A 26,163-nucleotide genomic window follows, 5' to 3' on the forward strand; every position below is an offset into this window, starting at 1 on the left:
CACTCGGAACCTGGGTTATGGATCTGCTTCCAAGGGAGTTGGGAAAACCCTGACCTTTTGGAAGCAGAGATCATGACCTACGATTGTAAAATTGATTTAGAACCAAGAGCTCACATTCCTTGCAGTCGCATCTATGCACTGTCTGAGAAAGAGAACCAGCATTTGAAAGATTACATCCAAGAATTTGGCTAAGGGGTTCACTCAGTCGCCAACAGCTTCTCCACTATTTTTTGTTCCAAAAAAAGAAGGTACGCTACGGACGTGTATTGATTATAGGGCATTGAATAAAATTACAGTTAAAAACAGATATCCTCTGCCTTTAATTTCAGTGATGTTGGTCCAGATTCAAGGAGCTTCAGTGTTTACCAAATTAGATCTTCGTGGTGCATACCATTTGGTGTGGGTACGTCAAGGTGATGAATGGAAAACAGCATTTAGAACAAAATTTGGTCTTTTCGAATATCAAGTAATGCCATTCGGGTTGTGCAATGCCCCAGCTGCTTTTCAATTTTTTATAAATGAAGTGTTGAGAGATTTCATTGACATTTTTGTAGTAGTTTACATTGGTGACATTCTCATTTATTCCAAGGATCTACTGCAACATGAAGAACATGTTAAGAAAGTTTTACAGCGATTAAGGGAGAATAAATTATTTGCCAAGTTAGAAAAAAGCCAATTCCATACCAAAGAAGTGGAATTTTTGGGTTATTATTTCTCCCAAAGGTTTGGAAATGGACATGAAGAAAACAGTAGAACAGTGGCCAATTCCAAGTGTTAAAGATATTCAAAGCTTCCTGGGTTTTGCAAATTTTTACAGGAGATTCATAAAGTACTTCTCTCAAACTGTTTCTCCCATCACCAAATTATTGAAAAAAGGAATGAAATTTGAGTGGAAGGATGAAGCGGATCAGGCTTTTAAAAAATTACTTAAAAAAAAGAACTGTTTTACATCAGGACCAATTTTATTACATCCAGATCCTTCCCAACCATTTTTTTGTTGAAGCAGATGCTTCCAATACAGCAATTGGAGCAGTACTTTCTCAAAGGCATCCTGAAACTGGACAACTGCATCCTGTGGGCTATCTTTCCAAGAAGTAGCTTCCAGCTGAGATGAACTACACGATTACTGAGAGAATTCCTGGCTATCAAGAAAGCATTTCAAGAATGGAGGCATTATCCGTTAGGAGCAAGATTCACATTAACAGTCTTAACGGACCATAGGAATCTTCCATTTTTGAAATCTGCTCAAACATTATCACCAAGACAACTTAGATGGTCGCTTTTCTTTTTCGGAATATGATTTTGTAATAACCTTCAAACCAGGACGGTTAAACGGTAAGGCGGACGCTTTATCTCGACAAAGTTCATCAGATGAGGTAGAACATCAGTTATTACCCGAGCCAGTGATTGCAGAAGATACATTTATCTCAAGTAATACAAAAGAATAGAACCTGCTTCTTGAAAAAATTCAAAGGGAGTTACCGGAGAAGGCGATTCAATCTTGGCTTGCGGAGGATTCTGGAAGACATTTAATTGATGGATTGCTATGTTTCCATTCTAAAATTTACCTTCCAAGTAAAGAACTGCAAAAGGAAATTATGCAAGAATGTCATGAATCAGAGTTGGTGGGTCATCCTGGAATTCGTAAGACAATTGAATTGGTGGAAAGGAATTTCTGGTGGAAAGACATGAAAAAAGATATAGAAGATTTTGTGAAAACTTGTGAAGTCTGTGCTCGAGTGAAGTCAGGAGGAGGAAAACCATCTGGATTACTTAATCCATTACCCGTACCTCCTAGTCCATGGTTTACATCTATGGATTATATTATAGATATTCCTAAAGATCAAGGTTGCACTACAGTATTAGTAGTAGTGGATTTACTGACCAAGGCTGGGCATTTCATTCCCATGAAAGGAGAGGCCTCTGCAAGGAATCTGGCAAAGAGTTTTTTGCAAGAAGTGGTGCGACTCCATGGGTTACCAACACAAATTGTATCAGATCGAGGGTCGTAATTCATTTAAGTTTTGGCAAGCTTTCTGTAAAGAGTTGGGGATTGAGATAAAGCTTTCTTCAGGTTATCATGCACAACCAATGGACAGAACGAGTAAATCAGGAGTTAGAAAAATATATCAGAGCTTTTTGGCAGGAGAAAGGGAGCTGGGTGGATCTTCTTTGGTTAGCAGAATTTAGCTACAATAATTCTGTCAAGGATTCTACTAGTTATTCACCTTTTTACAGTAATTATGGTTTTCATACGCAAATTTTGAAAGAAGTGTTACCATCTGAGTATTCCAATCCAGAGGTTGGGCATCGATTGACTAGTATTAGGGATGGTTTAGTGAAAGCAAAGGAAACTTTGGAGAAAAGTAGAAGTTCAAGACCTTTGCTGATAGAAAATGGTCAAAATGCACCACATTATCAAGTGGGTCAAAAGGTTTGGTTGTCCACAAAAAATCTGCGTCTAAAGGGAAGAACTAAATTTAGTCCGAAATTTATTGGTCCATTTGAAATAGAAAAAATAATAAATCCACTGGCAATCAGGCTGAAATTACCTCCCAGTATCAAAAGCCATCCTACATTTCACGTCAGTTTAGTGAAACCTTGTGTGTTAGGAACTAGATTGGGAAAACCAGCAGTTTATACAGAGGAAAATGAAGAAGAGTTTGAAGTTAAGAACATTTTTTATTCTAGGTTTGTTAGAGGTACCTTGCAGTATTTTATTGATTGGAAGGGATACGGGCCTGAAGAAAGATCTTGGGAAAATCAGATTGATGTACATGCCCCTCAATTAATAAGACAGTTTCACAGAAAGTTCCCTGTATCTTATTGATTGGAAGGGATACGGGCCTGAAGATCGATCTTGGGAAAATCAGATTGATGTACATGCCCCTCAATTAATAAGACAGTTTCACAGAAAGTTCCCTGCTAAGCCATGCCCTGGGACAGGGCTTTGAAGAGGGGGTACTGTCAGGGATGGCTGGCTGGCTGAGTAATAACTAGGAAGAGTATGTACATAGAATTAACATTGTGGTTGCCCAAGCCAAGATGGAGAGAAAGAAACTTAATCTGATTGGTTTGAGGAACAATGCTATGTTTGGTTTGTCTGATTGGTGGAAAGGATAATGGTTGGATTCTTGGGAGGTGAGCAAGATTCTAAACTGCCTTTCATCCAAGGTAATTCAGTGACTGGTTGTATTTTAGTTAAGCTCCTTAAGTAAGGCCTTTCAGAGTTCAGAAGATTTACTAAAGAAGTAAGAAAATCGTTTGCTGAGCCAGAGAGATTAAGAAGACATCAGGTGGGATTGTTCCTTTTAAAAGCTTAAAGATTTTCACAGTGAACTTCCATTGTTTATCAGAAACTTAAAGAGTTTAGAAGTTTAAAGCTTACTGAGTGAAAGAACGTTTACAGTTTATTTACAATAAGGAGAAAACAATTGAAAAGACTGTGCGCGCATGTTTTAAAGTTAACTGAGAAAAGTGTTTCAAGACTGTTTAACATGCGCGCAAGTTTTCATGACTTCAGCAACGTCGTTGGGAGCGCGTGCGTATGAGCGCGTGTTGGATTGCGATAGAGCGCAAGTCCATATTAACTGAGCGCAAGTAGTTTTAGCGCGCGTTTCGGTTGGTGATTGCACGCGTAGTTTTTTCAGAGCGTGCGCATGTTTCTTGTACACGTGAATTGTTAAAAATGCGTGTTTCACATGCACGTGTATTTGTTAAAGTGTGCATGTAATTTTTAGCGCGAGGACAATTTTTCACGTTTTGTGATTTCGCATGTTAATTACATGAATGCAGTGAGAATTCAATACTTCAAGAAAGACTATTTCTCAAGAGTATTTGGAAATGTAAATTTTATGGAGTTAAGTGAACTTAAAGTCAAAGAAGAATATCTATGGTTGTAAGGTGTTTGCAAGAGTCGTCATCTTCAGAATATTAAAGAGACTGGAATGGCTAGTGACAATATGCACCGAAACATTACAAAAGTTTAAGATATTCTCTACAGACAATTAACCTCCAAGTTCTAAACAGAGGTATAAGAGGTAAAGAAGTTAGAGTTGTTTTAAAAAATAATTTAGAGAAAAAGGTTTACACTGATGTATAATTAACCAAGTGTGTTGGTTACTACAGATACCAGAGCCTACCAGAAGGTTGCAGGGCTGCAGTGTGTTATTTTATCCAAATTCCCCTTTCCCTTGCCTGGGGTTTTCAGCTCCGCTTTCACTTTAGGGTTGAGAGGTGAACTCTTGGTGAGGGTGTTTGGGGCCAGCATCAGCTCCTGTAGAATTCAGTCAAGCCGGACCCTGACAGCACCCCAGCACAATTTAAAGGGGAAGAAGGTTTTTATCTGGTGAAAAAGGTTCCATCTTCCGTCCGTTGGAAGGGACGCCCGTACAGTATGGAGGAAAGGGGACGGTATGTAAGAGTATGACACCCATGAAAAGAGATTCTGCGAGTGTGGAAAAAGGTTCCCACTCACTGAGGTATTAAGGAAACTATCCCACTAATAAAGCAAAAAGTTCTAGGGTTGACGCCAGGTCAGGAAAATTTACCAGTTCTGTGAAAATCTTACCCAAGAGTCTTCCTCAGTGGTTTAGTTCTTTCCAGAAAAACATGACTGCCCTGCACACAACCAGTGTGTGTAGGCTTCTTTCCGCCACGTTAGTGGGGTTTTGGAAGAACGATGGTAGTTCTATTGACTGGTTCACATGGAACGTAAAAATAAATTTGGGCGCAAACCGAGGGCGAGTGCACAGAACCACCTTATCTCTGAATGTGACAAAAGGGTCTAGAATTGAAAGCGCCTGTAGTTCACCGACTCTCCTTATGAAAGTGACTGCAAGTAGAAAGGCGGTCTTGTAAGCGAGTGCCTTGAGGCTTGCCTTATGCATAGGTTCAAAGGGAGACCCCATAAATCTGGTGTTTACCACATTTAGGTCCAATCCTGGAGCCGGGTTAGAAATGGGGGGATGAATTCTTAAAACCCCTTCCATGAAAGCTTTCATAACTGGGATCTTACACCATGACACTTTACGTTGTGACGTGGTATAGGCTGAGAGTACAGCTAAGTGAACCTTCAGGTAATTAAAAACTAGACCCGAGTCTAGTAGGTGAGTCAGGTATGATACAATACGAGTAGGAGAGCAGTCAATGGGATTGATGCTCTTACAATTGCACCAGATGACGAAGCGTTTCCCTTTATTGGAGTAGCAATGTCTGGTGTTAGGTTTTCTTGCTTCTCTAAGTATATCCATGCATCTCAGAGGAAGGTGGAGATCCCCAAACTCTATGATCTCAGGAGCCAGGCAGCTAAGTTGAGAGTATGGGTATGCGGGTATGGATTAAGTGTTTCCCCCTTGTCCTGAGATAGCATGTTGTATGGGCAAGGTAGTTTCATCGGAGGAGAGAGACATCTCCATCAGCTGGGAGAACCAGGATTGGCGTGCCCACTTCGGGGCCATCAATATCATGGTGACTGGTTCCTGGTGCATCTTGTGCACAATCTTTGAGGAGGGGGGGGGCCAATGGGGGAGGGGCGTGAACACATTTCCCTGACCATGGTATACAGAGTCCGTTCCCATTGGATCGGTTCTGAGGGTACCTGGATGCGTAATATGGGCACTGTGAGGTCTCCAGAGTTGCAAACAAGTCGATCTCTGGGAAGCCCGATTCGGCAAAAACGTTGGAGATGTTTTTGTGTCGTCGTCATTCATACTATAACGGCAATGGGAAGTCTCTGCTGAGCACATCTGCCAGAAGATTGAGTGGAAAGTGTTGAGACAATAGAAACATCTTGTGTTTGAGAGCCCATTTCGAAATGTTCTGTGACAGTTTGGACAGCCCTGGAGAGTGAGTACCCCCTTGCTTGTTCAGGTAGTACATGGCCGTGGTGCTGTCCGTGAGGATTAGTACCATCTTTCCCTACAAATGTGTCTGAAAGGCCTTCAGTGCTTTGAACACCGCTAACAGCTCCAACAGGTTTATGTGGTTGGATGCTATTGCTGGGGACCAAACTTTTGTTGTAGGGGGTGAGCCCCCCCCCCATCCTGTGAGAGATGCGTCCGTCTTGAGAGTGGCTTCTACTGCGGGCGTGGGGAATCTTTTCCCCTTCAAGAGGTTTTTCCGTCCACCACCACTGTAGAGATAACAAGGCCTGCCGAGACAACCACTAGATCGTCCCATTGTCCGCTGGCCTGACACCACTGGCTGTTGAGCCATTATTGCATGGGGCGCATGCGCAAACGTGCGTGAGGAACCAAGTAAATGCAGGATGCCATCATCCCTAACTGTGATATGGCCTAGCGTACAGTCATCTCTCGAATGGCTACATATTGAGGGATCTGAAACATGTTTTGAACCAGCTTGTAGGAGGGGGGAAGACGAGGCAGTCTTCTGTCCGAATTTGAGCCCCCAGAAACTGCTCGACCTGGCTGGGGTTGAGGCTGGATTTCTTCTAGTTTATAGAGAATCCCAGACTGAATAAGATTTCTATCGTCATTTGGGTGTTTGACATGTTCTGTAGGAGTCCCCTGTTATGAGCCAATCGTCGCGGTAAGGATAAACTGGGATGGATTGCCTGCGCAGGTGAGCTGCTGCAACTGCCATCACCTTTGTAAATACACTTCAGGCTGAGGCAACGCCAAAGGGAAGGACCTTTAATGATGGTGTTTGTCCTCTATCATGAACCTTAGGTATTTCCTGTGTGCCGGGCAACATTTAAATATGAAAGTATGCATCTTTCATGTCCAATGTTGCTATGTCATCACCCTGGGTTAGCAGAGGAATTACTTCTTGCAACGTTACAAGTCTAGAACAGGGCGCATGGTGAGATCCTTTTTGGGTACAAGGATGTAGACTGAAAAAATAAAACTTGTTTACCGGTAAAAACAGGGACGACTTAGATTGCGCCCTTTTCCTGCAGGATCTTGACGTCTTGCAGCAGGATCTTCAGGTGTTCTGGTGTTAGACGCCTGGACTTTGGAGGTCTGAATCGAGGTGCCTCGTTGAACACTATGCATTAACCGTGGTTGACTGTCTTGAGCACCCCAAGCAACTTTGCTGGATTTTGAGGACTTGATTTTTTTACCTGGAGAAAGTGTAACCATTTTTCCCACTCATGTGTTTTGAAATGTGTTTTACTCGTGTTTTCTTTGGTTATGGAGTCTAACCAACTCCATAGGCATCTTTTCATGTGTGTCACACAGCACCCTCAGTGCTGTGGCACAGGGAAACCTTTTCAGGCTTTACCAAGGTTTAAATACCTTCTCTGGGATAATCTACTGTTTTCCAGAGTAGGTACAGTGAAATTGACTTTACTAGTCTCTTTAAATTCCCAGGCCCAGCACACCCTATCTTACAATAGAGTGCTGGAGGGGTTACTTCGTATCCCGTGTCTAGATACTCACATAGCAGTCAAATGCTTCCCTTTCCTCTCAAAATGGCTGGTGGCAGTGGTTTTACAAAATAACACAAAACAGTTGCTGCAAATACCATGGTATTCATCACCTCGAACATTTGTTAAATTGGTGAGATACCTCTTTAGTAGGGGCTTACTGTATCAAATCCTACCCCGTGCCACATCGTATTCATGCATGATTTAAGTAAATAAATGTCACATCAGTCTTAATTTTTGGTAAAATAGTTATTAATGTGATGTTTGCACACTTCAAGTTACATAGAAAAGGAAATATATACACAAATGAAAATATTTTTTTTCATATACCACACACAAAATGTAAATGTAATAAAAAAGGGTAATACAAGCTTGTTACACAATCCTGTTACGTGAAAGTATTGGCAAAGAACTGATTTGGAAAAGATAGTAAAGCAAGTGATCAGAAACCCAGTGCTGGAGGGAAGATCGAGTGGAGTAAAGAGATAACAAGCAGACTTGTTCTGAATTAAGTCCTAATCAGATAGAGAAGGAATTTTAAAAATGAAAAGAATTACTCATTGGAAATGAAGGGTTTGGTTTCAAAATGAAATATAAACCAGGTTGTGTTACAAAAAAAGAAGAAACTTATGAAAGAACAATTACATTAACAACTCTGGGTATTAAATTCATACACCAGAGACTGCTCTGTGTATACTTCACATCCAGTGGTATACACTAACCCTGCGTTTCAAATTTCAGGTTAACATAGTTTTCACAAATATAGGGCTAAATACATGTTTGCGAATAATGAAACAAAGCCATCAGTTTTGTAGTTCCTACAACTGTATTGGTGTGTTGTGCTCATGCACTGGAGTCCATCGAGTCCATTAAATTTAAAAGGATTGACTTCCTGAGAAAACCCCCATTGGGTCTGCCAACGCGTGTTTTGGGAATACACCGAGGAAAAAGACTTGTCTTCTAGGTGACCTGTTGATTCCCAAAGGCGGGGAAATATATTTCGTATGTCGTGTGCGTTTCCGGTGGTCTTAAGCTGCCACCTTTGTCAGGGCAGATTCATGGTACCCTATTGGAAAGAGGGGACAAGAAAAAAGGGAAGATAATTGGAATTGAGTTCTCAAGTTAGAACTGTGTGGCGAGTGGCAGGCTTGGAGTAACACAGTGGGACCAAGTCTGTTCAAAAGTTAACATTGACAGGTTTTGTATATAGCACAGAAGTGCTAGAGCCCCTACTGTGGTTGGAGAAAGGAAAAGAAGGAATGTCTTTCTGTTCTCACCTAGTGGGGTTGTAGAGCAGTTTTACAACCAACTACCATGATTTTTCCCAGCCGTGAACACCGGTAGCATTAAATCGCGGAAGCAATGTTTTTCAAGATGACGTCTGAGCCCCCTCTGTAAAAACAGGTCCCAGTGGTCTTTTTTCACCATTTCTTTTGGGAAAGGTCATTCTAGAGTTTTGCTCTGCCGCCAAACCAGGTTTGGATCCTTTGTTCATTCGCCTTTGGCGGACTTCACGAGTCAAGACCGCCTATGGTATCAGAGTGGCTGGGTTGGGCAGGAAGTGAGGGAGGTGCCCAAAACTCTGTGCTTAGTCTCCTAGGAGACCCAAATGCACTCTGGCAATTGGCTGGCTAACTGTCCGGCAAGGACAGCCACCCTGCTGGGTGAGTGACAGCTAGGCTGGAATGAATGGGAGAGAATTGAGAAAAAGGTGAATCTCTTGGCTTGGAAGGCAGAGTCGACCACTGGACGAAGGAACCGAAGAAGAGCTTAAAGAGGACTGCTGCTACTCCTGGACCGTTGCTTTGCCCGGTGAAGCTGGCTGCAGGTCCGAATCGCCAAGTTCGCATCGACAGAGAAGCCCTGCAAAGGACTATTTCCCTTTGAGTTGGTGGGACCAATCCACTCCAAAGTAAGCCACCTGGATACCCATCTCAGAGCTGGTTGAATTTCCTCAGGACTGTAGAACGAGGGAGAGGGACACCAGTTTGTGTGCTGAAATTGCAGTTTGCCAAGTGCCATCCTTCGACTGTCCCAGTGCAGGAGTCCCAACATCCTCCCTCTTGTCCCCACGACTGAGGCCCAGAACAGCAAGATCTGCAGGAACTGTCAGGAACAGAAGTCTTCAGCTGCATCTTTCTGCATTTGTAAGGTACTGTGAAATGAGACTGGAGTACTTACCTCTCGCAGTGAAAGTGCTTGAAACTTTTGCAACTCGCAGGCCTAATCAGCTTGTGACCCAACATATGATGATTCTTTTTACAAACTACTTCTGAGAACTTTGGCAGAGACTTTTCCGTTTACTTAACAGAAGTGCTTTATCCTATCCAAGACTTTAGCCCATTGACTTTGGCCTTGCCTATTGAATTGACTCTTCTGGTGAACTCAAAATATCTGCACTGTCTAAGAAATAATTTTATTCTTTCTATGTTGTGATAACCATGCCTTTTTGCTCCTCCTTCAAAGTATTCTGAATGCCTCAGAAACGAGTGTACAGTACTGAAGTATATTTGTCTGTTATTATATTGCCTCCTTCTTATGAATGTTTTCTGACAGTTAAATAAATTAATAAGTATTTGACAAAGAAACCTTGAGTGTAAGAGTTCATTTGAACACTTGTGATTGCAGACCTCTGTGTAACATCATTACAGCTCACTATCCCCTCAAGATAAGCCTGGCTGCTTAGCTCTGCTACCAAAAACGGTGTAGCACAGACTTATAGCAAAGGTTGGTTTTGCTTACACCTGTAGTCCTAGTTGTGTGTAGTCGTCCCAAAGGGTACTGCAAACAAACTGTGCCTAACAAAATGTTTGGCTGCTTTTTTCAGAATGGCTTTAAACGCCATCTGGTCATCTATAGGAGGGGCCTCATTTAGGGGTGGGGAGGAAGGGGATTGGGGGTCTATGCATATGTTACCAGGATCCGAGGTGTGGGTAGGTGACAGCCATAGCTGGTTATCTACCATCTGCCCAATCTGGGGTCTGATCAGTGGGATCCTCAAAGGCATCATCCTCCTGTAAATAAGGGTCAAACACCTCCTCATGACGTGCTTTGGAATTTGGCCACTGAAGGGTAAGGGTCTTCTTCACTAGGCCTCTTAGGAGTGTATCTTTCAGATTAGTCCACAAATTTAGCCAGCCTGTTTATTTATACACCCTTCAAATTTCTCCCTGGTCCTTGAAGATGAGCCAGAGGGTGGAAGGGCTCCACCTGGGGGTCCCCTTGCCTAGAATGCCGAGATTTGTCAGAGAGAGTCCTAGATTAGGACTGGGGACTCTCAGAATAATCTTCCTGCCTTTACGGGCGTATAGACGTGTCATTCGACATGTCGCTGTGTTTACTGGCTGCCGATACTGTCTTCGCGAGACTCTCGCTGATGTTCAGCATTACCGGGAGGTGTTTAGGCTGTTCAGACTGCTGCACCGTAGATCGACACAACCAAAGCTTTATGCGCCAATGCGCTCTTAGGAGATTTGGCAGCCTTGTGACTTTTGGTGCTAGCGCCACTGCCTGCAGAATGCCCGGACGCATGTTGCTGATGTGGTTGCAGGGAGGGCTGCCAATCACGCGAATCGGCGGGTGCCGTCGAGGAACTATGTACCCGTTGGCATGTAATGTCCAGCGGGACGTTTGCGATAAAGGCCAGTGTAGCTCCTGTACCCCATTGTTAAGTGTTAAGCAAAGTTTGTATGCAGTACCCTCTGGGACCACTACACACAATTGACTACAGATATAGGCAACCCAAGCTTTGGTATAAGCTTGCACTACAGTTTTGGAAGCGTGATTAGCAGCCAGGCTTATCTCAAGAGGGGAAATGTGAGCTGTAGTAGAGTTACAAAGATTCACAGTTACAGGTATTCAAATAAACTCTTACACTCAAGGTTTCTTGCATGAACAATTATTAATGTATCAGTCAGTTATAAAGCATTCTTCTGAAGGGAGCAATAGAATAGTAACACAAATACTTCAATACTATACACTGAGATTCTGAATCAGAAAATACCCCTTTGGGATGGCCCACAGACAACCTACACCCACAGGTGACTACAATAACTAGGGTGCTGGGGACATTAATATCTTACTATTGGCATTCAGAACACTCTTAAAAGTTGGTAAGAGGCAATGGTTATTAGAGCACAAGAGACCAAATATATTCTTAAGCTGGCGAATACTTTTGGATCCTCCAAAAAAAGAGTCATACAATTCAATAGGCTAAGCCAACGTCAATCGGCAAAAGTCTTGTATAGGATGAAGCACTTCTGGTAAGTATCAGCTGCCCATTTCTCGAGTGATGCTATAGCCTGGGTACAATCCTTCCTAGCTAACCGTACGATGAGTTCTCCTCCTCAGCATCAGCAGACCCAATCCACGTTGCTTGTAGCGTTCCTCAAGGATCCTGCGTCTCACCGACAATGTATGATATCTTTACCAAGCCACTTTGACAAATTGGATAGACTGGGTATCACCTACACTAATTATGCAGACGACACCCAGATCATAATACCCCTCTCGCGCAATTTCTTCGAAGACACTGCTTTGGTAAATAAGATATACCTCCTCATTCAGGCATGGGTGGCATCACATGGCCTCTGAATGACGACAAAACTGAGATCCTGCTACTAGGCTCCGATACCAACCTGAAAAAAACATAACCCTAGTTACGCGGCATTCAATATTGACGGCAACATAATCAAAGTAGTCACTGAGGTAAAAACCTTAGGTTTCTACCTAGACTCTATCCTTTCACTGAAAAAACAAGTGCGTACCGTGGACTCTTCAACAGCCTACACTTGCAAACCTATTAGGGCCTGTAGACCCTCCCTGTCCAAAACGAGTTGCATTACGCTTGCCAATGCACTTACGTCCAAACTAGACTACTGCAACGCACTATATGCAGGAGCCAACTAATAAACCCTTGATAAAATGCAAACACTCCAAAATAATGCCCTTAGAGCAGGCCTAAATATCTCCAACAGAGATCACACATCCAGGACCAGAAGAGGCCAGCACTGGTTCGAAATTGAAGACATGATCCCTCTCAAAATTGTTTCCCTCACCTTCAAATGCCGGAACAATGCTGCACCCCCCCATAGCTGTCAGATAAAATAACTAGAAGAACTTCGACCCACCCCACTAGATCATCCAATTCAAACGGTCTTGAAATCCCTGGATTCAAACTCGCCAAATCCGGTGGAGCCAGCTTCTCAGTTAAAACGGCTCTCTCGTGCAATGCACTCCCCCCCAGCCTTCAGAATTCAACAACCATATCCCAGATTTAGACAATGTGGTAAAATGGCTGCGGGCTAATGACATTTCATTCCTGATGGCTTTGCTGTACCCTTATGTGCACCGACTACATGCCTACTCTCCTTGCCTAATGGACCACTTGATTGGATTTCTATAGCATCTGTATTGTAGCCTACTCCCCACTGTATTCCCAATTACTACTGTACCCTCTCCATGTTGTAACTAAGCCTTAAATATACATGTACCCGCTGCGCCCAGCTACCCACAGGTTTGGTGGGCATTACCAAATAAATAATCAAAAATGTAAAAGTCTTTGCACAAGTTCTTAGGAGTCTTTGATGAAAAGAAGAATCAAATATAGGGCCACAAGCTGATAAGACTTGCGAGTTGTAGAAGTTTCACACAACTCTACAGTATTCTCTTAGACTTGTTCTACAGTACCTTAGAAATGAAGACGTGTAGCTGAGGACTTATGTTCCTGTGCAGGTCTGCAGATCTCACTGTTGCTGGGCCTCAGTCGTGGCGGACTCCTGCAATGCACTGGGATGATCAAAACTCGCAACCAGCAAAGTTCACTTTCAGTGGCTGTTCAGTGTTTCAGCTCCTCGCGTCTACCGCAAATGGCAACACCGCAGTTCCTGGCTATTGAGATGGACTTTCCTTGCTTTTGGGGTCTCACTCTGTTGAGGGGCACAGGCTTAGTCAGTCCTGCTTCTTGGGAGTCCGGAGGATCTTCCAAAAGCTCTAGACCAGCTTAAAAGTAACGCACACAATCTAGTGTTCCTCTCCCTGGCTATTCGGTTTCCAGCAGCAACTCTGTGGAAATTCAACCAGCTCCGAGATGGATGTCCAGGTGGCTTACTTGGGAGTTGATTGGTCCCACCAACTCAAGGGGAGAAGTCGTCCTTGCAGGTGCTTCTCTGTCGATGCGAACTTGGAGTTTCAGCACAGCAGCAGAGCTTCACCGGGTAAACCAAAAGTCCAGGAGTTGCAGCAGACATCCTCTAAGTTCTTCTTCGGTTCCTTCGTCCAGTGGTCAACTCTGCCTTCCAAGCCAAAGGACTCACCTTTTATTCAGTTCTCGCCCATTCATTCCAGCCTAGCTGTCAATCACCCAGCAGGGTGGCTGTCCTTGCCAGACAGTCAGCCAGCCAATCACCAGAGTGCATTTGGGTCTCCTAGGAGACTAAGCACAGAGTTTCGGGCACCTACCTCACTTCCTGCCTACCCTGGAGCCAGAGACGGCTTTCACTCGTGAACCCCGCTAAAACGGTTCCTGGTCTTTTTTGGCCATGTCTTTGTGGAAAGGTCCTTCTGGAGTTTTTCTCTTCGTTCATTCACCTTTGGCGGGCTTCAGGAGTGAAGTCTGCCTCTGGCGCCCGAGTGTCTGGGGTGGGCAGGAAGTGAGGGAGGTGCCCAAGACTCCCTGTGCTTAGTCTCCTAGGAGACCCAAATGCACTCTGTACTGATTGGCTGGCTGAATGTCTGGCAAGGACAGCCACCCTGAGCTTGAAGAGGACTGCTGCAACTCCTGGAACGTTGGTTTGCCCAGTGAAGTTCTGCTGCAGGTCCGAATTGCCAAGTTCGCATCGACAGAGAAGCCCTGCAAAGGACTACTTCTCCCTTTGAGTTGGTAGGACCAATCAATCCCAAGTAAGCCACCTGGACCCCTATCTCGGAGCTAGTTGCATTTCCTCAGGGTGCTGCAGGAAACCGTCGAGCCAGGGAAAGGGACATCAGATTGTGTGCGTTACTTGTAATCTGGCCTTAAGCGTTTGGAAGATCCTCTGGACTACCACAACGTTGGACCGGCCAAGCCTGACCCCCCCTCCACCCCTTCTCAGCAGAGTGTGGGACATCTGAAGCAGGGACAGTCCACCTTGACAGCCATGTCCAGCATTGTTACCAGTGCGGTAGCTGAAACACAAAACAGACACTGGAATTGGAGTTTGCCAGTTGCAAGCTTTGACCAGTCCCCAGTGCAGGAGTTCCCGACATCCTCCTTCTTGTCCCCACGACTGAGGCCCAGGAACAGTGAGATCTGCAGGAACTGCCAGGAACAGAAGTCAGCTAATATTTTTCTTCATTGAAAGGTACTGTAAAACAAGAAAGATCTTACCTCTCACGGTAAAAGTGCTTGAAACTTTTGCAACTCGCAGGCCTAATCAACTTGTGACCCAACATATGATTCTTCATTTTACAAACTACTTCTGAGAACCTGTGCAGAGACTTTTCCGTTTACTTACCAGAACCACTTTATCCTATCCAAGACTTTAGCCCATTGACTTTGGCCTTGCCTATTTAATTGAATTGACTCTTCTGGTGAATTCAAAGTATTTGCACTGTCTAAGAATAAATTGTAGTCTTCTGTTTTGATAACCTTTAACTTTTACTCCTCTTGAAAAGTATTGAAGTATATTTGTGTGTTAATATATGATTGCCGCCTTCTAATGAATGTTTTATAACTGACTGATAAATTAACAAGTCTTTATCCAAGAAACCTTGAGTGTAAGAGTTTATTTGAACACCTGTAATTGTAGACCTATGTGTAACATCATTACTGCTCACAATTCCCCTCTTGAGATAAGCCTGGCTGCTCAACACGCTACCAAGACTGCGTACTAGACTTATACCAAAAGTTGGTTTGCTTACCCCTGTAATCATAGTTGTGTGTAGTGTTCCCAGAGGGTACTGCGTACAAATTTTGCCTAACGGGACCTAAAGTGATTTCATTTTCTACCAAGATTTCTAAAACATTGTGCTAGACATTTTACCTACTTGCGAGAAGTGCATCAGCTCACCTAGACTTTTGGTCCATTAACATTGGCTGTCCTAGCTCCCTGAAAGTCTTTTCTTACCTCAGACTTTGTGCTTTTCCTTTCCCCCAGGAAAGGGTTAATTTACTTTGCATTCGAGGGTTCAAAAAGTACTTGCATGCTTAAGAATATTTGTTAACCATTTTTTTATTCCCTAAAGCTTTTAGACAACAAACTCAGTATTGCTCTAAATGTACCAGTGTTATATCAATGTCCACAGTGTCCTAATTTAAGTCACCTGAGGGTGTAGGAAGTGTGCGTGCCATCCAAAATGGGTATCTACTGATTTACAGAAACTGAGTGTGTATTTTGAAGTATACTTTTGGGTTAGATATTTGCTCCCTTCTAAAGAACTGACTGTTAAATTAATAAATAATTGTTTAATCACAAAACCTTGAGTGTGTTTATTTGGATACCTGTCACTGTGAATCTGTGTAATAACCAAACAGCTCACATTGACCCTTCTTGAGATAAGCCTGGCTGCTCAGTCACTCTACCAACTTGTTTAGTACATGCTTATACCAAAGGTTGGGTTAACTTTAGCCAAGAGGACAAGGCTGTTGCAGTCTGAACAGGGTACGGCATATGATCTTGCCTAACAGCCCAGGACTATTGAACCTCCTCCCAGTCAGCACCAGACTTGCTCCTATAATTCAGAAAAGCACTCAAGAACCACCTCTTCAAGGAATATCTTTACCTCAACAACTATGCCATCACGTTGAACCTTGCACCAGCTGATTCGCTAGACGCTGCCCACCCATCTCTTCCCCACCACCCAGTACAGCTGTACCCCTCTCTCTGTGCCCCTCTTTAACCCACCCGCCCACTGTATAGCTGTTCTTTTATCTCTGAAACATGCTTTGTTATGCATCTGTACTGTTGTATACCTCTAAAGCGCTCTGTTGCTTCTGAAAGCTAGGTGCATGCTCAGTAAACACCATAATAATAACTATGTGATGCACAACTGCCCAGCAATGATTCCAAATTGTTAAAGATCACTATTTGGCTATTCAAGTAGTTAAAATAAAAAGAAAATTACTAACCTGACCTTATCCCTGAACTTCACTATTGGCACTTTAGCTCTGATCAGCTGAGGTTTTTCAATGTAAGCTGTTGAAACAAAATAAACCATCAGGATACCTGGAAAACATTATGGCACACATAATAAATAGTATAAACTGCACAGTAAATGTTCTCAAATGTTTACATGTAAAATTACCACCATACTCATGCACTCTGTACAATTGGTCATATATTATAAATTACTCACTGGAGTGACTAACTTACTCCTAGTCCATAGTCCCCTTTCCTCCATACTGAATGACCGTCCCTTGCTAGAGACGGGAAACAACCTTTTTCATCTGAAAAAAAATGTTCTTTAAATTTAGATGCATGCGGGAGCACAGCCCTGGTAGCACGAGTCCCCCAACTCCGCCCACCAGCGCCACTCAGTCGCTTTGACGAGCCGACAATATGATTGCCCAATGACACTGCAATGTTAAGGGGGAGGATGGTGGGAAGTATGGAGGAAAGGGGACTATGGACTAGGAGTACGTTAGTCACTTCAGTGAGTAACTCAATTATTTCTACGTCCCATCCCCTTTCCGCCTTACTATATGGGGGATTACAACTGAATGCAGTCCTGGTGAGGAGAGTTGCCCCTATAAGTAAACAAGTTCTTCAAAACTGCCTGGACAAATGCTGTGTCCGACCTGGCGCTGGCATCCAAGCAGTAGTGTTTGCAAAAGGCTGATGCGTGTTAGTGAGAATTCTCAGAAATGTGCCAATTACCTCCACCTTGGAGACCCCCAGCAACTTTGCTGGATTTTGAGGACTTGCTTTTTTTTAACCTGGAGAGCGCAAGACCCTTTTTCCCCCCACTCTCTCATGTATTTTAATGTGATTTTGAACACCGTTTCTTTTGTTTGTGGAGTCTGGCAAACTCCATAGGCATCATCTTTTAAATTGTGTCACAGAGCACCTGCAGTGCAGTGAAACAGGGAAGTCCTTCGGATTTCCCAAAGGTTTAAAAATACCTTCTCGGGGATAAACTACTGTTCCCAGAGCAGTAAAGTGAAATTGACTTTACTTACATGTGTAACTTTCCAGACCCAGCACACACCATCTTACAATAGGCTGCTGGAGTGGTTACCTAGTATCCCCTTTGTCTAGCTACTAATGTAACATTTTTATGTTACCCTTTCCTCGATGAATGGCTGGTGCAAGTGGTTTACTTTGAACTACCGTGGTGTGCATTTACAGCGGGCTGCGTTCGCAGCTGCAGTAATGCACCCAAGGGTGCAATTTTTGTCAAAATGGCCCGGTGGTCTTTTTCCACCATTTCTTTGTGGAAAAGCCCTTCTTGAGATTCACTCTGCGTGCCAAACAAGGTTTGGTTCCTTTGTTCGCTTTGCCTTTGGCGGGATTCACGAGTGAAGCCCGCCTCTGGATACAGGGTATCTGGTGGGGGCAGGAAGTGAGAGGGTGCCCGAAACTGCCTGTGCTTAGTCTCCTAGGAGACCCAAATGCACTCTAATGATTGGCCGGCTGACTGTCCAGCAAGGACAGCCACCCTGCTGGGTGACTGACAGCTAGGCTGAAATGAATGGGAGAAGCCTGAATGAAACGCAAGGCTTTTGGCTTGGAAGGCAGAGTCGACCACTGGACGAAGGAACCGAAAAACTTGAAGAGGACGCCTGCTGCAACTACTGGACCGTTGATTTGCCCGGTGAAGGCCTGCTGCTGTGCTGAAACTCCAAATTCGTACCGACAGAGAAGCCCATGCAAGGACAACTTCTCCCCTTGAGTTGGTGGGACCAATCAACTCCCAAGTAAGCCACCTGGACATTTTCTCAGAGCTGGTTGCTGCTGGAAACCGAAATGCCAGGGAGAGGACCACCAGATTGTGTGTGTTGCTTTTAAGTTGGCCAAGAGCTCCAGGAAGGTCCTCCGGACTCCAGGAAGCAGGACTGACCGAGCCTGAGCCACCTTAACAGAGTGCTGAACCCTAGATGCAAGGAAAGTCCATCTCGACAGCCGGGAAACTGTAGTGTTGCTATTTCCGGTAGACGCGAGGAGCTGAAACACAGAGGTACCACTTGTTTGAAGATTGCCGGTTGAGGTCGGCAACCGTCCCATTCCAGTGCAGGAGTCCCCAGAAGTCGTCGTCCTTGTTACCAAGACTGAGGCACAGGAACCCCAGGATCTGTAGAGCTGCACAGGAACTGAAGTCATCTGTTGCATTTTTCTTCAACCTGAAGTAACTTACCTCTTGTTGTGCAACTACACTTGTTCTCTGTTGGTGAGACTTGTCGTGGTTGCTCTGTAGAGTTGCTGACAGCTTCTTTACTTCACAAGCCTAACCAGCATGTGGCCCTACATTCAGTCCTTTCTACAAAGACTTTTAAAACATTGTGCAAGACTTTTACCTACCTCTGAGAAGTGCTTCAGTTTCACCTAGACTTTTGCTCAAATAGACTTTGGCTTAGCCTGGCTCCCTGAATGACTTCTTCCCTCTGTGAATGCATGTGTTTGGTCTTCCTTCCAGGAAAGGATTAACACATTTTGCATTGGGGGTTTACAAAATACTTACCTGCTTTGAGAAATATTTGTGAGATCTCTTGTTGCATCAGAATAACCTTTCTCGTTTGACAAAACTCTTAACTATTCTAAATGTAAAAATGATATATTAATGTACCCAACAACTTAACTATTGAAGTCACCTGAGGGTGTAGGTAGTATCTGTGGGCCATCCCAAAAGGGTACTTACTGATTTAGAAATATTAAGAGTGTGCATTTGGTGTCCAGTCAAGTTTTGAAACAATAGTTTTGAATGTCAATAGTTCAGACACAAAAGTGCCGGAAAAAAAGTTTCAAATGTCTTTTATTTTAAAGGGTTTATTTTCATTTTGGTATGTAAAATAAGTTTTAAAAAAAAAAAAAACAGGGTCCCCCCCATAAAAAATGTTTTAAAAAACGAAACTTTTTTTCTGCACTTTTGTGTCGGAGCTTTTGGCATTTGAAACGTTGACTGTCGAAAATATCACTAGGAACCGTGTATTTTTTAAGTGTATTTGAGTGTTACGGTTATATTGCCCCCTTCTGAAGGCTTATTCTAACTGACTAATAATTGCTTATTCCAAAAAACCTTGCGTTTATTTGAATACTGGTTACTGTGGATCTCTGTGCGACTCCCCTAAAGCTCACATTGACCCCTCTTGAGAAGCCTGGTTGCTCAACATGCTACCAACCTGTGTAGTACAAGCTTATAGCAAAGGTTGGGTTCCTATTGCCAGGAGGTCAGGGTTGTTGTAGTGCACCCAAAGGGTACTGCATACAATCTTGCCTAACAAAGTGAAATTGACTGTACTTACAATGTTTAACTTTCTAGATCCAGCACACACTCTCTTAGCATAGGTTGCTGGAGGGGTTGCTTAGTATCCCCTTGGTCTAGTTTCTCATGAAACATTTTTTTTACCCTTTCTACAATTAATGCCTGGTGGCAGTGGTTTACTTTTAATTACCATTGGGAGTACTGCATACAATCTTGCCTAACACTATGGAGTTCGTCAGACTCCAAAATCAATAGAAACCGTGTTCAAATCACAGAAGAATACATGAGTGGGAAAAAGGTCTCACCCTCTCCAGGATAAAAATATAGTCCTAAAGTCCTGCAAAAGAACCCAGGGTCTCCAAGGTAGAAGGGAATTAGCACATTTCTGAGAATTCTCCCTAAGAGTTCCCAAGAGAGTATTTTAGTAGTACAGAGGTTAAAATGAAGGGAGTGTCCATTCTGCTGAGAAGAGTTATTCTATTTAAAGTGGAAGCAGTTAAAGCAGACCATGAGGGGAGGGACCTAGCAATTTAGGACTTGTTCGAGGGATTCCCTTGACGGTCGTGGGATTGTATGGCCCGAAAGACAACTAGGACCGGTCTGGAACCTGGTCCCGATCATTATGGGCCTTCAAGGAGGGTGGGCTGATAGGAGGGGACTTGAACTCTGCGGTCAACCAGCATATGGATAAGACATCCCCGGCCTCCCAGGCGGATCTTCAAAACTTTATGGCAATCACGAGCATGCAGCCAGAACTAGATCTGATTGAAGCCTGGCTTTTTACCCATAAGGAGAAGTGCGATTTCACGTTTTTTTCTCATTCGTACACAAATCTTTCTCTAGAATAGATTGGATAATGAGCTCCATATCCCCCGTATGTTATACAGACGCTGTGGAAACAGAGTCCACGCAGCACACGGACCATGCCACAGCAACACTCATCTACGGGAACTCGTAACCCCTTAGAGCGAGCCCCGTGGCAGGTAAACAATGCAGCTCAGAGATCCAGGTGTAAAGTGGGAAATGGGTGAGACTATCGAAAACAACTTTAGGGAGAATAACACTGGGGAGCTCGAGATGGGACTTGTGTGGGACTCGGGAAAGGCAGTGTTCGGGGGGAACTTATAGGAAAAATAGCAGCTCTGACCCGAGCTCAGGCCCTTGTTAAAACATTTTTGGAGACTGCGCTTCGTGATATGGAAAAAAAAACATAAGCGTAGGAACACGCTCTGATCTCTTACAGCCCTTAGAGTCACACGTGCCAAGATAGAGGCCCTACAGGCGGGTGCAGCGGCTAATTCCCTACTGTATGCCAAACAAAAATACTACACCAGGGCGGGTGGGTCAATTTGGGGGGGCAGGGGGATTACAAGGCGAACAAAATCCCAGTGGCCAAATTGAAATTAGCACAGACAAGCAAAAAAATGAGCCCTGCGAGACAGGAAGGGGCCTCTTCGCTAAGAGGAAAGGAATAAAATCCATATAACTGAATCATTTCTCTAAATTCCTGGGAGGGAGCAGGACTAGGTTGGAGGCGGCCGGGTCCCTCGAGTAAGCTCAGACTTCCCAAGTTGTCGGAAGGCAGACAAGGTCACGCTGGACAGCCCGATTACTGCACTGGAAATCAAAGCTGTTATCGAAGCCCTCACAAATAATAAATCCCAGGGTCCCAAAGCCCTCAATCAATGTTTGAGCTCAACTAATCCCTCAGATGGTGAAGCTCTTTAACTCTTCTAGGACAACTGGGCAGGTGTCTGGCACAATGGGGGAATCATGGACTTAACTTATTTTGAAACCGGGAAAAGACCTGGCTGAGTGCACGACTTAAAGGCCTATCGCACTAAACTGCGACGTGAAGATCTATACAAAAACATTGACCAATAGAATAACAGATCATGCCAAAGTTGATTAATGAGGACCAGACCAATTTTATAAAAAGGGTGGTCAGCCTTTGACAACATCAGAGAGGCACTGAACTGAAGACTTGGGAGTTCACACTAAGCAGAACGCTGTAGTGTTATCCCTGGACGTAAATAAGGCTTTTGACAGTTTGGTCCTGGAGGATTGTGGCTTTGGCCCTCAATTTTGCAAATTAGTGTTTGCCAGCTTTGTGGCACCTTCCACATGTAAATAAGACATACACAGGTCGCATTACTATTAAACAGGATACCAGACAGGGGTGACCTCTGTCCCCACTGCTTTTCGATCTAGCCATGGAGCCTCTCGTTCAATCAGCACGGGAGGACTGGGGCATCTCCAGAATTATATAAGGGACTGAGCAACACAATGTTGGGCTTTATGCCGATGACGTGACCTTATACTTAACTGAACCAGGACAGTTGGTCCCCCGAGTAGAGGTTATTAAACAGTTTGGGACTTTCTCAGGATTTACAATCAGTTATGGGCAATATGTGGGAATGAATATTGGTGAGCAGGGCGGCGCACCAGAGGACGCACTCCCCTCTTTGTCCCTTAACTAGGTATCGGAGAAGATAAAATACTTGGGGGTCTACATAGCCTTGCAGCCCAACACGTTATCCAAGGCATATATCCCGAGTATGCTTAGGGAATGCGAGGAGGCGCTGGGAAGAGGGCGGGCATGGGGATCTGGGGGAGCACCAACAGGTCTCTTGGCTGGGAATGGTGGCACTTGCATCCTCGACATCCGAGACGACACACTGCTGCTTCAACGATCTTGGCAGCTGAATGCACTGGCAATAGGCGTGACTGTGCCTGTTCACAAGATGACGACTGCATCCTAAAGAAGTGGATCCTTCCACCTCTTAATCTGAGCCACTAAGCACCACTCGTAAAGACACCCCTGTCCTGATGAAGGCCGACACCATTAGAGCTCACCTAGCTCCACGCAAAATGGCCGAAACACTGTCGTGTTGACATGTATTATATGTTGTCCAACTCTTGATTGTGCCCACACTCTATGGAAACCTATAGAGAATGAACAAACTGTACAAGTAGATGTCTCAAATATTGACTACTTGATCATTCGTACTTAGGTACTACACTTTGTATGTCCTCAAATGTGAATGTCCTATGTGTTTGAAAAATGCCAGTGTATTACTACACCACTGCACTTCAAAATAAAACCCTTTTGTGCAGAATAACAGTTTCATGAGAATTCTGTGACCACCCACACAAGGGGTTACCCACTCAGGGTGTAGCAGGGGTTACTCTTCAGCAGATATCGACCTGACCTTGCTCATTCGTTTGTTGATATTATGGGAAGGGTGGCAGCCATGGTTAGGGAGAATTCCCATTTATGTGCCAATTCCCTTCAACCTTAGAGACCCCCAGATCTTTTGCTTGACTTTAGGACTTTTTAATTGTAATCCTGGAGTGACACCTTTTTCTCACTCTCTGTCTTTGACCCAATTTGGATTCTGTATTCTTTGTTGTTGGAGTCTGACAAACTCCATAGGCATCCACTTTTTTATGGTAACACTGCACCTTCAGTGCAGTGACATGAGTCCTTTCGATTTCTCATAAGGTTTAAGTACCTCCTCTTGGATAAACTACTGTTCAAGGGTATTAAGGTGAAATGGACTTTACTTACCTTTTTCCTAGGTCCAGCAAACCCCATCTTATGAGGAGTGCTGGGGGGTTACTTAGCCACTTTTCCGGCTTATGTAACTTTTTTAAAATGTTATCCTCATGACTTTAATTGGCTGGTGGCAGTGATTTCATTTTCCTACCATTGTGCGTTTCTACCGCAGGCTGCATCCTCAGCTGCAGTATAGCACCCATGGGTGACCATTGTGTCAAAACAGCCCGGTCGTCTTTTGCCATTTCTTACTTGCAAGGTCTTTCCGTGCCAAACCAGGTTTTACCCTTTGTTCGATTTACCTTTGGCAGGCTTCAGTACTAAAACTTGCCTCTGGCTTCAGTGTGTTGGGCAGGCCAGGAAGCAAGGGAGGTGCCCGAAAACTCCCTGTCATTAGTCTCCTTGGAGACATTGCAGGACAGCCACTGACAGCAATGCTGTGCATGAATGGGAGAAACCTGCATAAATGGCGAGGCTTCTTGAACAGAAGACAGTCGACCACTGGACGACACATCCGAAGGAATTGTGAAGAGAAGCTTGCTGCATCCTCCTGAACCGTTGAACTGCCCGGTGAAGCCCTGCTGTTGTGCTGAAACTGCTTTTCCGAATAAAGTAGAGAAGCTACGGGGAGGACGACTTCCCTTGGGTTGGTGGGACCAACTAACCCCAAGACTAACTTTGCTGGAGACCTTCCCCAACTGGCTGTACTTCCTTGCTGCTGCTGCTGGAACCCAGTGGCGGGGGGAGGGGGGGAGTTGAGAAATCCGTAGTCTAGTGCATCACCTTTAAGCTGGACTGAAGATCCTGAGGACCCAAGCTGAAGTGACCCAACCAGAGTGCTGGACTCAAGGAGTGTAGGAAGCCCATCAAGTGTCCAAGAACCGCGATGGCGCTTTCTGCTGGTAGCTGAAATCACGAAGTGCTGCTGAACGGAAAAGAGCCTGTAGCTGCCACTGACCTTCAAAGAAGGAGACCTCCAGATATCCTCCCTCTTGTCCCCACGACCAAGGCCAGGAACCCAGGATCTGCAACTCTGCAATCATAACAGAAGCCAGCTGGATCCTCTTCTTCATACCCAAGGTACTGTGCTGACTAAGGGGTACTTACCTCTTGTGTCTGTAACTTGCATTATCTCACTTGAGAGTTGCAGTAGCTGCTTTTTACAGAGTTGATCTCAGCTCTACCTTTCACAAGCCTAACAGCTTGTGGCCAAACATCTCTCCAACTATGTGCAAGACTTTTGGGCTATCTAAGAAGGGCCACAGCTTTATAGACATTCTTCAAATTGACTTTGGCTATCCTGGCTCCCTGCAGGCTCTAACCCAATGACTGATTCCAACTGCCCGTCATAGGTGGTAACTTGTTTGAAACTGTTATTGCTGGGAAAGATCATATCTAGACTTCATTGGGAGATTTAAAAGTGTTCACCTGCTCTGCAAACCCGTTGACCTTTTTCCTTCCCTTCACCTTTCCACAACCTCAGAATTTTACGGAGTGCAAAAGTGATATATAAATGCCAATACTGTCCTAGTAATTGAATTTACCTCAGGGTGTAGGAAGGGTGTATGAAGCATCTCTAAATAGTATTTACTTGCTTATCTCGATTCTGAGAACGTGTTATGAAGTATCTTTTTCACAAAAAGTTGAGTGCAAGTGTTCGATACTTATGTGTGTGGATTTCGATGCTACAGCTCACATTTACCCCTCTTGAAATAAGTCTGGCTGCTCAGTCACTCTACCAACTTGTGTAGTACAGCCCTATACCAATAACTTCAGTGCCTAATACAAAGAGGATAAGACTGGTAAAGTGTCCCACAGGGTTACTGCATACAATCTTGCTTTACAGCCATTAAGATGTCTTGCATTTCTAAGATATTATAGGTGTTTCACGCCCTTCCGTTCAGGGCTCCAGCAAAGCCCACTACCCAACAACAGGGAAAGTTGCTCAGGTTTATTTGGGGAGGAAAGAGGCTCCGGGTCGGAAGGAAGGTGTTAAGCTCACCATGGCAAGGGGGATTGGGATTTTCCTCACTTAAGAGATACCTCACGGCGGCCCACATAGGTCCCATGTGTGACTGGGAAGTAGGAGCTTGAAAGAAGTGGGTGGCCTTGGAACAAGGGGTTGTTGAGCAAGATTTTCATAGTAATGATAAATCTTCCTGACCTGCGTCAACCCCAAACGTTTTGCTTTACTGATGTATTATTTTTCCTTATAGCTCAGTGAGTGGCAATCTTTTTCCACACACAGTCTCTTACTCTTTATGGGTGTCATTCTTTAGACTCTCCATAGTCTCTTTTTAATTCTATCCTCCGACAACTTGGCACATACTGCCTATTGTTGCTGGGTTGCCCTTTGGGCTCCCCTTTTAACTTTCTCTGGCTAACCTTGAGAGAACTACAGTTGCCAAGGGTAGAAAGGATCTTTGGATCCCTTTTACATTTTATTTGGTGAAACCAGCACACTCCACCTTATGTGGAGTGCTGGGGAGATACAATGTATGCCCTTTCACACTAAACCAATTCTGTTACAAGGGACAAAGGCTTATGCCTTTAATGGCCGGTGGCAGCAATACCTTTTACTAATTCGGTGCACCCTTACCTTGGGCTGTGTTCACACTCAAGGGCGTTCATATACCAAAATGGCCCCCCGTCTTGTTTTTTCACCATTTTTGTGTTTGTCCTTGCTTCTTCAGTCCCCTGACTTCCAGGGCAGGAAATTCCATTGTGTGATTTTTATCTTCGGGAGTCACTAACTTCCTGCCCAGGCTCCAGTCGGTCTGTGAAGGCAGGAAGTGAGGGAGGAGTCCAAACCTCCACA

At 44.3% G+C, this 26,163-nt stretch overlaps 1 protein-coding gene across 1 annotated transcript in view; it reads right to left on the bottom strand.

Annotated features, from left to right (window-relative positions):
* The window catches only part of TENT2 (terminal nucleotidyltransferase 2), a 1,145,598-nt gene that overhangs the window by 477,094 nt on the left and 642,341 nt on the right, over positions 1-26,163 (bottom strand). The window contains exon 7 of the mRNA XM_069627408.1: positions 16,497-16,563. Within this exon, the coding sequence (XP_069483509.1) occupies positions 16,497-16,563 (67 nt within the window). The remainder of the gene's footprint in view (positions 1-16,496; positions 16,564-26,163) is intronic.

This window comes from Ambystoma mexicanum, chromosome 6p (assembly GCF_040938575.1).
Source record: "Ambystoma mexicanum isolate Mex_15411 chromosome 6p, UKY_AmexF1_1, whole genome shotgun sequence".
In the NCBI taxonomy this organism is placed as follows: domain Eukaryota; kingdom Metazoa; phylum Chordata; class Amphibia; order Caudata; family Ambystomatidae; genus Ambystoma; species Ambystoma mexicanum.